The sequence below is a fragment of the Rana temporaria genome, chromosome 2 (assembly GCF_905171775.1).
Source record: "Rana temporaria chromosome 2, aRanTem1.1, whole genome shotgun sequence".
NCBI lineage: Eukaryota > Metazoa > Chordata > Amphibia > Anura > Ranidae > Rana > Rana temporaria.
Genome location: NC_053490.1, coordinates 535,829,985 through 535,843,710, shown reverse-complemented (window position 1 = coordinate 535,843,710; position 13,726 = coordinate 535,829,985). Strand labels below are relative to the sequence as shown.

Below are 13,726 nucleotides of genomic sequence, written 5' to 3'. Positions count from 1 at the left end.
TGCTGATGGGGGGGGGGGGGGACACCACCAGGGATGGACTGGCCATCGGGACTACAGGGAGATTCCCGGTGGGCCGATGGCTCAGTGGGCTGGTCAGAGGTCCACGGCGATCTACCCATCAATCGCTGACAGCTGGCTCCGGACGGGTAGATCGAGATTTAGCCAGCATGCAAAGTAGCGCAGGAAGGATGTCCTGTGCCCTGTACGTGTTGTGCCCCATACCCTGATGTGCTGTGCCCCGTACCCCGATGTGCTGTGCCCCGTACCCCGATGTGCTGTGCCCGTACCCCGATGTGCTGTGCCCCGTACCCCGATGTGCTGTGCCCCGTACCCCGATGTGCTGTGCCCCGTACCCCGATGTGCTGTGCCCCGTACCCCGATGTGCTGTGCCCCGTACCCCGATGTGCTGTGCCCCGTACCCTGATGTGCTGTGCCCCGTACCCTGATGTGCTGTGCCCGGTACCCCGATGTGCTGTGCCCCGTACCCCGATGTGCTGTGCCCCGTACCCTGATGTGTTGTGCCCTGGGCCGGTCTGGATGAAGTCCAGGGCCAAATTTTTGTCCCAGTCCAGCCCTGGGGACCACCAGCCCTCCTGTAGGGGGCCCCGGCACACAGAGGGGCCCGGACAGCAGGAGGATCGGTGAAGAACAATGCCCTCCGTGTCTCTCACCCAGGTTTCTCCCCCTCTCGTCAGGTAGGCTCTTTGGGGCCCCATGATTCCTAACAGCAGGCCTGATGTAAAGTAGTGAGTGTACAGCGTGTATAACATTGTAAATTTGCTGTCCCCTCTAAATAACTCAACACACAGCCATTAATGTCTAAACCACTGCCAACAAAAGCTAAAATGTTGCTAGATAAATATCAATTAAAATGATGAAACACCGACTGAGTGAAAGAAATTATATCTGTAAATAGGACTGTGAGACCTCAATAGGACAACAAGAAGGGGTTAATTCCAAAATTAGGTAGAAACCTGAGAATTATCAAGTGAATAAATAGCAGTCCGTGTGAACAAACTAAAAAAAAACCTTAGGCCCCGTACTCACGACCAAACATGTCTGCTGAAACTGGTCCGCAGGCCAGTTTCAGCAGACATGTTTGGTCGTGTGTGGGCGCGAGCGGGCCGAATTCCAGCAAACATTTGCCCGCCGGGCCTTTTCCCAGCAGACAAATATTCCTGGACGTGTTTTAAAACAGTCCGCTGGAATCCTGCCCGCTCGGACATGTACGGTCGTCAGTACAGACCTACCGTACATGTCCAGGCGCCCGCCGTCCCTCGCATGCGTCGAATGACTTCGACGCATGCGTGGAAGCATTTTAAAGGCGGGCCGCCCACGTCGCTGCGTCATTGTCGCGGCGACACCGCGTCATCGACGCGGCGACACCGCGGACACGCCCTGCGTATTGTTTATGCGCGGACTTCTGTACGATGGTGTGTACAACCATCGTACAGAAGCCCTCTGGCAGACATGTATGGTGAAAACGGTCCGACGGACCGCTTTCACCATACATGTTTGGTCGTGAGTACCCGGCCTGAGGAATACCATTAACAATAGCGTCAAAGGTAAAAAATGTGAATATAATAAAAATGAATGCAGAGTGTCCATATAAACTTAAATATCCCCAGTGTTCAACCAGTCCAATAGTCCAGGAAAAAGTGCTGACAGGATAGTGCCTCCAACAAACAATAACACTGCCGCTTACCAGATGGACGTGATCTCTAATTTTAGGAGATCAATATGCACATATGGTTGATATCCCAGTCTGGGGTCTCTATTGGTAGCAAAAATCCCTCAATGTGGTTCAATATTGCATAGAAGATGTCTCAAACAACTTAGCAATCCAGGATGCACCACATTCAAAAAAAGGAAGGGACTAGCATAGTGTAAAACCCTTAAATTTTTTATAAGTAACATAAAAATGCACACTTACATCGAAGAAGTGAGATAAGGCATATAAAATACAATCGAGCCGGCCGCCTCTTCGATTCAGCAGCCCGTAACTTTCCGAGATTGGCGCACAACGTGGTGACGTCAGAACGTCGTTCCTCCCAGCGTTTCGTCACTAGATGCACATGGTCACGGGATACGGGCAGCGTTCTGATTCACCGCTTAAATACATACAATAGATGACACAGCCTCGTATTTTCTAAAATTGAAAAATTCTAAAATTCGGGGAATTTCGAAAATTGAAAAATTTGAAAAAATAAAAAAAATCGGAAATTCGGAATTTAAGAAATTCGAAAATCTAAAATTCGAAAATGGGAAATTTCAGAATTTTTTGAATTTCCGAAAATAATTATTTTCGTTTTCGTTTCATTAGTTTTTTTCCGGAAATTCTGAAAATTCGGTTTTTCCGTTTTACTCGTTTTCTGAATTCCGAATTTTCGAATTTCCCGAATTTACGAAAAAAGCAAAAAAGGAATAAAATAGAAAAAACAAATTTTTCGAATTTCCTGAATTTCCGAAAAAATAAAAAAATAAAAAATAACATAAACAAAACAAAATACGAATTTTTCGGCAGTGCACATGTCTATACACATCTATTTGGAAAGCTCATCCAGTATAGAAAAACTCTCTCAAAGTTAAATTAATACTCGGCCACTCGGGACTCACACCGAGTTTACAACATGTTGATGACCTAAATAAGCCAACACAGATCTAAAAAATCTGGAAGAGAAAGACTCTCCAAGCATTAGATGCCAGGAGGTCTAGCCCAATCCCCAAAGGTAAAAAGTAAATAGGAAATAAAATGAAAAATAAACACATATATCAAACCAGGAAAAAATATTGTTATTAAACAATTAAAAGTAGAAAAAATTGTCTCTAAGAATTGTCAATAAAGCAATTGACATCTACATCAATATTCAGACCGAAAGGTTTGTAGCATTTAGGCTTATGCACCCACGCCATCTCTAATTTAGAGATACTTTTAACAAGGGAACTCCCCCTCCAATGGGTGCTATACTTATGTATGCCCAAAAACACTGTGTTGGTGGGATCCCTGTTATGTACTGCAAGATAGTGTTTTGATATGGAGTGCTTTGTGAAGCCTCTCCTTATGTTGTTTATAGGCACATTTAAAACGTACTTGCAGTGGGCGCTTGGTCCTGCCCACGTACTGAAGGCCACACGGACATTGGAGCATATAAACCACTCCCACCATGGAACAGGCGATGAAAGGCTCGATGGTGTAATTCTTTGAGGTACAACTAGAACTAAAACTAGTAGTTCTTCTAGTCCTGCATCCATTTAAAGAACAAACTTGGCATTTCCTACTGTCAGGTCACCTGTGGCCAGGTGACAAGTGCACCCCGTCGGGGTCAGGGATGCACCACAGGGTAGTGAAACCTATGACTGACTGCTGCGATAAGAGAGTAAGTGTGAACCCAAGATCGCCCAGGGCGCAGAGTCTAAGACCCAGCTTTGTGTTCACCAGAGCCTCTAGTGGTGAGGATGGCCTTCACCGCAGCTGGATCTAGGTCACGACCCCTGAGATCCCCTAGGTCACGCTCCACAGGGAGAGAGGGGAAGCAGCAAGCAGACAAGCGGTAGTGATGGGTAAGCCGAGGTCGGGGCAACAGGCAGACAGGGATAACCGAGGGACAGGCAAAAGGTCAAGATCACAGGCAAACAGTAGAAGTCAGGGACGAGCCAAAAACGGTACACAGGAAGATAATCGTAGCACACTGCAGACAGGAACTAAAGCAAACAACACTGTTGAACAGCACTGCAGGCCTGTAGTGCAACAGTTAATATAGACTTCCTGGGATGGCCTGGGTGGGGCCATACAGAAAGTAGAGGACATAAGAAGGTAACCAGAACAGAGTCAGGCCTCTTAATGGACAGATGGACACAGGTAAGCTGCCAGACTATTGCATATCCATGACACCTACATTGATAGTAGCCAGTAAGGCCAGAAAAGAACATGGGTCTTATAACTGGAGGGTTAAAAATATTAGGAGCTAATTTTTGTTTTAGAGAGGGAGCCCCTCTGAAAACAACCTGAGGTGTGTCGGGTAAGATGGTTTTAAGGATTTTGTCGCTCTTTAAAATATGCCAGTGCTTATTGACAATATGTTTAACACTGGTGTGTTGACAGGAATAGTTGGTAATAAATGAGTTGCGAAACGCATTACCTCCAACCTCATCTGTTTTTTCTTTTAAAAAATTAGCTCTATCAACCTTCCTTACAAAGTCAAGAGTGTTGGAAAGAGACTATGGGCCAGATTCTCAGAAGAGTTACGACGGAGTATCTCAGGAAACTCCGTTGTATCTCTGTTTTTTGACCCGCGTATCTATGCGAGTGATTCCTAGAATCATTTTCGCATAGATACGCTGAGGATCCAACAGGTGTAAGTCACTTACACTGTCGGATCTTAAATGTAATTCGCCGCCGGCCGCTAGGTGGCGTTTACGTTCAGGTCTCATTTGTTTATGCAAATGAGCCTGATATGCCGATTCCCTAACGAAATCGCGCCGCGTAACTGTCGCTTACGTCGTTTGCGTAAGCGTAAGGGTACCCCTGCTATATGAGGGGTAACCTTACGCCAGTCCGACATATGCCATGTTAAGTATGGCGTCGGGTCCGCGTCGTCTTTTCCCGTCGGGTACGTCGTTTTCGTAAGTCGTTCTTGAATACGACTTTACGTCAATGACGCACACGTCGGCGTCATTGACGTTTTCCGTCAAGAACTGGAGCATGCGCACTGGGCTATTTTTAGCCCGGCGCATGCGCAGTTCGATCGGCACAAGGGCGCGCTTAATTTAAATATAAGCCGCCCCCTTTGAACTACGCGGGGATACGCCAGGCCTTTTACACTACGCCGCCGCAAACTACGGAGCAAGTGCTTGAGGAATACGGCACTTGCTCCAGTAAGTTGCGGCGGCGTAGTGTAAATAGCTTACGCGATGCCTCCGCAGATTCTTGGAGAATCTGGCCCACTGTAGAATAACCTTTATCCACGAACCTTTGTGTAAGTACCTGTGCTTGTTCTAAAAAGGTGGTCTGCTCCGTACAGTTACGTTTCAACCTCAGGTACTGGCTTTTCGGCACAGACTTAAGCCACGAGGCATGGTGACAGCCATCACTTGGAATGAATGGATTCCTGACGGTTGATTTGAAAAACGTAGATGTGATAAAACTATCACCGTCGACAGAAATGGTTAGGTCAAGAAAATAAACTTTTTCCTGACTCGCTTCATAGCTTAAATGGATGCCCCTCTCATTGATATTAAGAGAATCCATAAACAGCGTGAGATCGCTCTCAATGCCTTTCCATAGGAGGAGAATGTCGTCTATGTACCGGGTCCACAAGACTACTCTGCATTAATTTTTTTATTATATTCAAATTTTTTACCTTTCACGCTTTGTTAATGGTATTCCTAAGGGTTTTTTTTGGCTTGTTCACACGGACTGCTATTTATTCACTTGATAATTCTCAGGTTTCTACCTAATTTAGGAATGAACCCCTTTGTTATCCTATTGAGGTCTCACAGACCTATTTACAGATATAATTTCTTTCACTCAGTTGGTGTTTCATAATTTAAATAGATATTAATCTAGCACTTCATTATCACTAGTGTCACATTTTAGCTTACAACAGCGCAGCTCTTCATTTGACAATATATACAGTACAGACCAAAAGTTTGGACACACCTTCTCATACAAAAAGTTTTCTTTATTTTCATGACTATGAAAATTGTAGATTCACACTGAAGGCATGAAAACTATGAAGTAACACATGTGGAATTATACATAACAAAAAAGTGTGAAACCACTAAAAATATATTTCATATTCTAGGTTCTTCAAAGTAGCCACCTTTTGCAGCAGACACATCTCTAGAACTGGTAAGAGGAGACTGTGTGAATCAGGCCTTCATGGTAGAATATCTGCTAGGAAACCACTGCTAAAGAAAGGCAACAAGCAGAAGAGACTTGTTTAGGATAAAGAACACAAGGGATGGACATTAGACCAGTGGAAATCTGTGCTTTGGTCTGATGAGTCCAAACTTGAGATCTTTGGTTCCAACCCCCGTGTCTTTGTGCGACGCAGAAAAGGTGAACGGATGGACTCTACATGCCTGGTTCTCACCGTGAAGCATGGAGGTGGAGGTGTGATGGTGTGGGGGGTGCTTTGCTGGTGACACTGTTGGGGGATTTATTCAAAATTGAAGGCATACTGAACCAGCATGGCTACCACAGCATCTTGCAGCGGCATGCTATTCCATCCGGTTTGCGTTTAGTTGGACCATCATTTATTTTTCAACAGGACAATGACCCCAAACACACCTCCAGGCTGTGTAAGGGCTATTTGACCAAGAAGGAGAGTGATAGGGTGCTGCGCCAGGTGACTACCTCTTGAAGCTCATCAAGAGAATGGCAAGAGTGTGCAAAGCAGTAATCAAAGCAAAAGGTGGCTACTTTGAAGAACCTAGAATATGAAATATATTTTCAGTTGTTTCACACTTTTTTGTTATGTATAATTCCATTCATTCATAGTTTTGATGCCTTCAGTGTGAATCTACAATTTTCATAGTCATGAAAATAAAGAAAACTATTTGAATGAGAAGGTGTGTCCAAACTTTTGGTCTGTACTGTATATATATATATATATATATATATATATATATATACTGTACACACAAAAAAAACTGAAAGTGTCAGAATAGTCCATGGGCGTCCATTCCATAGGGCAAGGGGGGTCGTTTGCCCCCCCTGAAATCGCCAGGGAGAGCCAGGAGCAGGGTCGAACTGGCCCTGGGGCCGTTTTAAGCAGCGACTGCAGTGCTCCCCTCCTTCTGTTCTCCGGCGCTCGTATCGTATGTCATGGAGCTGGGTCTGTGTGCAAGGTCCCGCCCCCCTCGTTCGGCTCGTCTGATAGTCTTCTAGTGTTCCGCCTATCACACGAGCCGAACTAGGGGGGGCGGGACCTTGCACACAGACCCAGCTCCGTGACATACGATACGAGCGCCAGAGAATAGAGGGAGGGGAGTGCCGTTTTATATTGTTTACCAGGCCTGTGCTTTGTTTGTTCCAACATCTGTTGCCACAGGTAAACACTAGACTATTTTCTGATGTGTTTTTAGCAAGTCTGGAAACGCAGAGCAAACACAACACAGAGTTGTAGCCTACGGCAAAGTTTCTAGTTGTCCCTTATTTAGAGTGCCTGTCCCTCTTCTGGAATCAAATCCATTTGTCCCTCATTCCAAAAGGTTCCTCTTTTAGACCTGAAATAAATATACTGTCAATATAGTGTAGTGTTTCAGTCAAGGAAAATGGGTGCTGTGTAATGTAAAGGGGACCAGTGATGCAGGGTGCTGTGTAATGTAAAGGGTGACCGGTGATGCAGGGTGCTGTGTAATGTAAAGGGTGACCGGTGATGCAGGGTGCTGTGTAATGTAAAGGGGTCCAGAGCTGTGGGGTGCTGTGTAATGTTAAGGGGTCCAGAGCTGTGAGGTGCTGTGTAATGTAAAGGGGTCCGGAGCTGTGAGGTGCTGTGTAATGTAAAGGGGTCCAGAGCTGTGAGGTGCTGTGTAATGTAAAGGGGTCCAGAGCTGTGAGGTGCTGTGTAATGTAAAGGGGTCCAGAGGTGCAGTTGTGGAGAGGGGGTACACAGTAGTGCCAAAGAGATATTGAAAGATGCAGGGGGCACAGTGGGGTGTTTTTACATTTTAACGTGGGGGCGCTTTTAACCCCTGCTAGCGGTCGAAGAAAGGGTAAAATGCGACTGTATCGCCACTGCCGAAGCACGCCCCCCCCCCCTGAAAAAATTTCAGCGGACGCCCATGGAATAGTCCTGGTCCTTTTACCACCAATCATCAAGAGAACTTACCTTAGGCTGTCTGAGAAAGCCTCCAGGCCGAACTTTGAAGGACAATATCCCCCACCCACAAAAGCCAATCTCCCAGCGGCACTGGATACAACGACAACGCGTCCCCGGGCTTTTCTGACAAGAGGCAGCAAGCGCACCGTGACATCGATCGTCCCGAGAAGATTCACATTCAGGACCTTGGAGAAGTCTTCTTTTGTTTGCCATTCATTTGGAGCCAGAGCGATGGTAAAACCAGCGTTGTTCACCAATCCCCAAAGCCCTGAGAGCCACGAGACAGAGTAAGGTCAGTACTGAAATCAGCAAACTATCAAAACACTTTGTAACTCTTTAGCAATAAGAATGTTTCTAAAGAAATACAAATAAATCCACGCAACCTCCTATCACTAAAATAAATGTACAAATAACAAAATCAATCAACACAAATACGTTGCTGCTTGTACTGTAAAGTGCGTTCACCTCACTCACTATGGGTCAGATTCACGTAGAATAGCGGCGGCGTAACGTACCGTAGATAGGTTACACCGCCGCAAGTTTTTCATCGCAAGTGCCTGATTCACCAAGCACTTGCGTGAAAACTTACGCTGGCAGCCTCCGGCATAAGCCCACGTAATTCAAAGGGGCGTGTGCCATTTAAATTAGGCGCGCTCCCGCGCCGGACCTACTGCGCATGCTCCGTTTTGAAATTCCCGCCGTGCTTTGCGCGAAGTGACGTAATTTTTTCGAACGGCGACGACGTGCGTAACGTACTTTCGTATTCCCGGACGTTTTACGCAAGACAAACATTTTTTTACATTTCGACGCGGGAACGACGGCCATACTTTAAACAGCACATACGTGTGCTGACTAAAGTTAGGGCAGGTCAAACGACGACTAAAATTGCAACGGGAAACTATACTAGCGACGACGTACCGAACGCGAAAATCCGTCGTGGATCGCCGTAACTGCTAGTTTGCATAACCGCTTCTGGAATACGACGCAAACTCCACCCAGCGGAGGCGGCGGTATTGCATCCTAAGATCCGACAGTGTAAAACAATTACACTTGTCGGATCTAAGGGCTATCTATGCGTAACTGATTCTATGAATCAGTCGCATAGATACTCTGAGATACGACGGAGTATCTCAGCTGTGAATATGGCCCTATAATCTTAAAACAAATCTTAGTGCAGCGCCACACGCCTATCAGTAAAATAAAGCGCAAGTTCAAAATATCAAACAGCAATAAATATCACATACAGTATATACATGAACTGTGTTAATAAATCACTTGAAATAATATACAGTAATACCTCGGATATCGAGTAACGCGGTTTACGAGCGTTTCGTAATACGAGCTATTATTTTATTTTTTTTTAATTCTGACTCGGTTTGCGACCGAGACAAGCAGGATTCAAGCCAATGGGGTGTGCAGTACCGCATTTGCTCAGAGGTCCGGGGGGGTGCCGGTGACACTCGGATGCACTCAGAGCTGCTCCGTTCCCGAGTGTCTCCAAATGCATCCGAGCGGTCTCCAAGTGTTTCCGAGTGTCTCCGAGAGTCTCCAAGTGTTTCTGAGTGTCTCCGGCACCCCCCCCACTTCTGGCCACATGCAGTACTGCATACAATAGCAGTCACTGTGGAAGGAAATGATCTGAGTTTCCACTGACTTCTATGGGGAAACTCGCTTTGATATACGAGTGCTTTGGATTGCAAGCATTCCTCTGGAACAAATGATGAGGTTCCACTGTATATAATCAGCGCAGAGTGTCCATGTAGTTCAAAAGAAGATACTGAGAACAGTCCAAGAATCTTCCACCTTTTTGCATACAAAATAACAAACTAAAAAATGCCCGTGCAATCCTCCCCCTGTGCTCTCTGGACGCTCACCTCACATTATGAAATTACCTCCAGGTCATTTCATGTGGCCCTAGCACCTCTTCTGCAGCAGCAAGAGAGCTCCAGCCCTCCTCAGATCCTCCTCCAGACCCTTACTTTCTGCTTTCAAGCAATGCATCCATCTTCCCAGCAGCAGCATAAGGAAAGGGGGGTGCACTGTGATGTAAGGGAGGGTGAGGGACTCAACTTCTGATGGTGGGGGGGCTCTTGACATCTAATGTAAGGGGAGGGGATGCGCTGGACATCTAATCTTACAGATACAACTGGCCCTTTTGAGGGCAATCATAATGCTGATGCGGCCCACAATGAAATTGAGTTTGACACCCTTGCTTTAAGGCAGGGGTGCCCAACCAGTGGCCCAGGGGCCACATGTGGCCCGAGACCTCCTGCTCTGGGATGGAATAGAATACTGATATTAAAGGTAAGTTTATTACTAAAGTCACAGGCCCGGATTCACGTAGAAGCGCGCATCTTTGTGCGGGCGTAACGTATCCTATTTACGTTACGCCTCCGCAACTTTGACAGGCAAGTGCAGTATGCTTAAACCAAAGTTGCGGCGGCGTAGCGTAAATAGGCCGGCGTAAGCCCGCCTAATTCAAATGTGGAAGATGTGGGCGTGTGTTATGTAAATTTAATGTGACCCCACGTAAATTATGCTTTATACTAACGGCGCATGCGCCGGCCGTGAAAGTATCCCAGTGTGCATGCTCCAAATTAACCCGCAAGAAGCCAATGCTTTTGACGTGAACGTAAATGACGCCCAGCCCTATTCGCGAACGACTTACGCAAACGACGTAAAATTCAACGCTGTTCCGACCTCCATACTTAACATTGGTACACCTCATCTACGCCTCATATAGCAGGGGTAACTTTACGCCGGGAAAAGCCTAACATAAACGGCGTATCTGTAATGCGACGGCCGGGCGTACTTTCGTGAATTGGCGTATCTAGCTGATTTACATATTTCTAGGCGTAAATCAGCGTACACGCCCCTAGCAGCCAGCGTCAGGCGCCAAGATACGACGGCTCAGACTCAGAGATACGCCGTCGTATCTCCTACGAGAATCTGGGCCACAGTGTATATGTATGTATATATATATATATATATATATATATATATATATATATATATATATATAGGCATATCTGTTCTGCAGTGGTTAATGGGCTGCTTTCAAACTGATCCGCAGATGCAGATTAGTTTACCTGTGAGTTATCTGCACTGAGCCATAGACTTCTGTTATCACCTGCGAGTTTGGTGAGCTTTCTGAAAGTGCACCACACCTGCAGAATATAATAGAAGTCTATTGCAAAGTGCAGGAAAGCCAAAGGAATACTGCGTTGCACCCGCAGCACATCAGTGTGAAAGCAGCCTTAGGCTGGGAGTATAGCAGAGCAGACACGGACATTCCATCCACCCGCTCCGCTCATTGTGGCCCGCGACCGATTACCAAGTTTCTTAAGTAACCCTCACTCTTCAAAAGGTTGGTCACGCCTGCTTTAAGGGATATGATCAAATGTCCTGATGATGGTATACGAAACAAAATATCTGGCTCCTCCCCTATACGCGTTACGTCCTGGGTGTGAACTTCCGCAGTAGGGGAAGGCTACACCCAGGATGTAACATGTATGGGGGGGGGAGCTGGAACGCTTACTTCATCCAGAATCACCAGTGGGGGACCAGAGAAGAGGAAGATCGAGGCTGCTCTGTGCAAAACCATTACACAGAGTATGTATGAACAGGGCTTGACTGGGACAAAAATTTGACCCTGGACTTCATCCAGACTGTCCCACTTTGACAGGTATCTCCCATGGCGGCCGGACAACTCCCACACCCCCCCCCCCCCCGGCCACCCAAGCCCCCTTCACTAGCTTTATTAGAGTAGAGCGGCTGGTACTGGTACTTTTATAGGCAGTACCAGTGGGAAAGCTAGACAATATTTCACCCGGGGAAAATAATCAGTTCGGTGCCCCCCCTTATGGGACAATATTAGACAGAAGTGAGAAACTCCCAGGCCATAGCTGTTGAGTCAGCTGTCTGTCCCCTTCCCCCTGCTCCTCTGTCGTCCCCCATGCTCCTCTGGTCCTCCCCCTGCTTCTCTGATCCCCCCAGGTGAGCGCTGCGGGGAGGGAGAGACAGGAGCGGAGGGGGTGTCGGTCTGCTGTCACTGAAGCTGGCCCACTGAGCCATCGGCCCACCAGGAAACTCCCTGTACTCCCTGTAGTTCCAATGGCCAGTCTATCCCTGTGTATGTATGTATGAGATATTTTTTATTTAATAAAAAAAAAATTGAACCACTTAAAAGTGGTTGTAAACCCCTTTTTAGAACTTGTACCTATAGGTAAGCCTAGAATAAGGCTTACCTATAGGCACTGTAAATATCTCCTAAACGTGCGCCGTTTAGGAGTTATTCACATTGTGGTGTGCCGATGATGTCATCGGCACATGCGCTATGAAGAAACGGCCCTCCGTGCCTTTTCTTCCCGAGCGAGTGCCATGACTGGCGCCGGAGTGACGTCATGCGGCTCCGGCCAGTCACACAGTCGGAGTGTCACGTCTACCCCAGCGCAGGTGGTCAGACACTATAGCTGGCTACTGTGTACTTCACCTATAGCAGTCCCCTTTCCCTTAAGGCAAGCAGGCCTACCGGTACTTGGTTGCCCCCCAGGACTTATACACAATGCTATAGTGCCTCGCCACCACACCAGGGCAGATGCGAAGTGAGCAAAGCCAAGAGATACTTGCAGTTAGCAGACAGATAGTGCAGTTCCATGACAGTCCAGGTAAAAAAGGCAGCCTGAGTTCAAGGATTAGTCCAATAATCCGGCCCAAAGTCATACACAGGGAAATCCAAATTAGTAAAGCAGGGCAGACAGACAGGGAGCTTGATCAGGAACAATACAGGTATCATTCACTATCACAAGCAAGGGAATGAGCGTTTGGCTTGCTTATAAGAGGTGACTGACCACATCAATCACCCAGCAGGTGGACACAGACAGAGAATGCAATAGCCAAAACCCGGATGCTGGAATGAGGAGCAGGAGCACTTAAGTCATCCTTACACGGAGACCGCGGCCCCGTCAATGCCCTTTTTTTTCTGCTGAAAAGGGTCTAAAAGTGTTTGGCCCCTGATTGCAGTGCAGCACCGGTCAGCTTGGAACGCTGCATTAAATATACCACAGTGCCTTCTTGTTAATAGAAAAAAAAGAATAAGACTAGAAATGGATCCGTTTTTTGTAAAGCATTTATGGGAGAAAAAAAAAACTACCTTCATTTCCAACAATGTTTGATATCCATTCGGCGGCGGAGCTGACACTTTTGCTGTCGCTGATATCCAGGATTCTTGTCCTCAGTCGGCTGGAGGTCTCCTTCTTCAGATTTTCAGCACCTATTTGCGTCAGACAAGCAGCCAGGACCTTCATCCCACGATTGTCCAGCTGCTTAGCCACCAAGTTCCCAAATCCAGAATCACATCCGGTGATGAAGACATATTTGTCGGTGAGATTCTCCAGTATCTGGCTCTGCCGGTACCACCTGTACAGGAGAATCAACCCCAACGCCACCAGCAGGGGGAGCCACAGGATGCACATTTGTTCTGTAATAAAATACATTGTTGTAACTGAGAACTCCAGGATGATACAAAAGTAGCAAATTAATGCAACTATGTAAGTAATCATTTATACATCATGAAATGCATTTTTCAAATGCTAGCACTGTAAGCAGGGCCGCCATCAGGGGGGTACAGGCAGTACACCTGTAAGGGGCCCAGATGGCAACCCCCTTTAAAAAAAAAAGAGGTTCGGAGGTTCCCAGGGGCCCGGAGGCCAACAGGGCCCCCAATAGCAACCCCCCTTTTTTTTCTTTTTTTTAATATATTTTTTTTTATATTTTTTTATTTCTTTTATTCTTTATATACTGTATATATATATATATATATATATATATATATATATATATATATATATATATATATATATATATATATATACAGTGAGGAAAATAAGTATTTGAACACC

At 46.4% G+C, this 13,726-nt stretch overlaps 1 protein-coding gene across 2 annotated transcripts in view; it reads right to left on the bottom strand.

Annotated features, from left to right (window-relative positions):
• Positions 1-13,726, bottom strand: part of LOC120928091 (retinol dehydrogenase 7-like) — a 33,686-nt gene that overhangs the window by 7,915 nt on the left and 12,045 nt on the right. Inside the window, exons 3-4 of one of the 2 annotated variants that reach the window (XM_040339186.1) lie at positions 12,979-13,308; positions 7,836-8,094 (exon numbers count right to left, since the gene is read on the bottom strand). In XM_040339186.1, the coding sequence (XP_040195120.1) occupies positions 7,836-8,094; positions 12,979-13,300 (581 nt within the window). In that variant the 5' untranslated portion in view covers positions 13,301-13,308. The remainder of the gene's footprint in view (positions 1-7,835; positions 8,095-12,978; positions 13,309-13,726) is intronic. The other variant, XM_040339187.1, reaches the window with a different exon arrangement.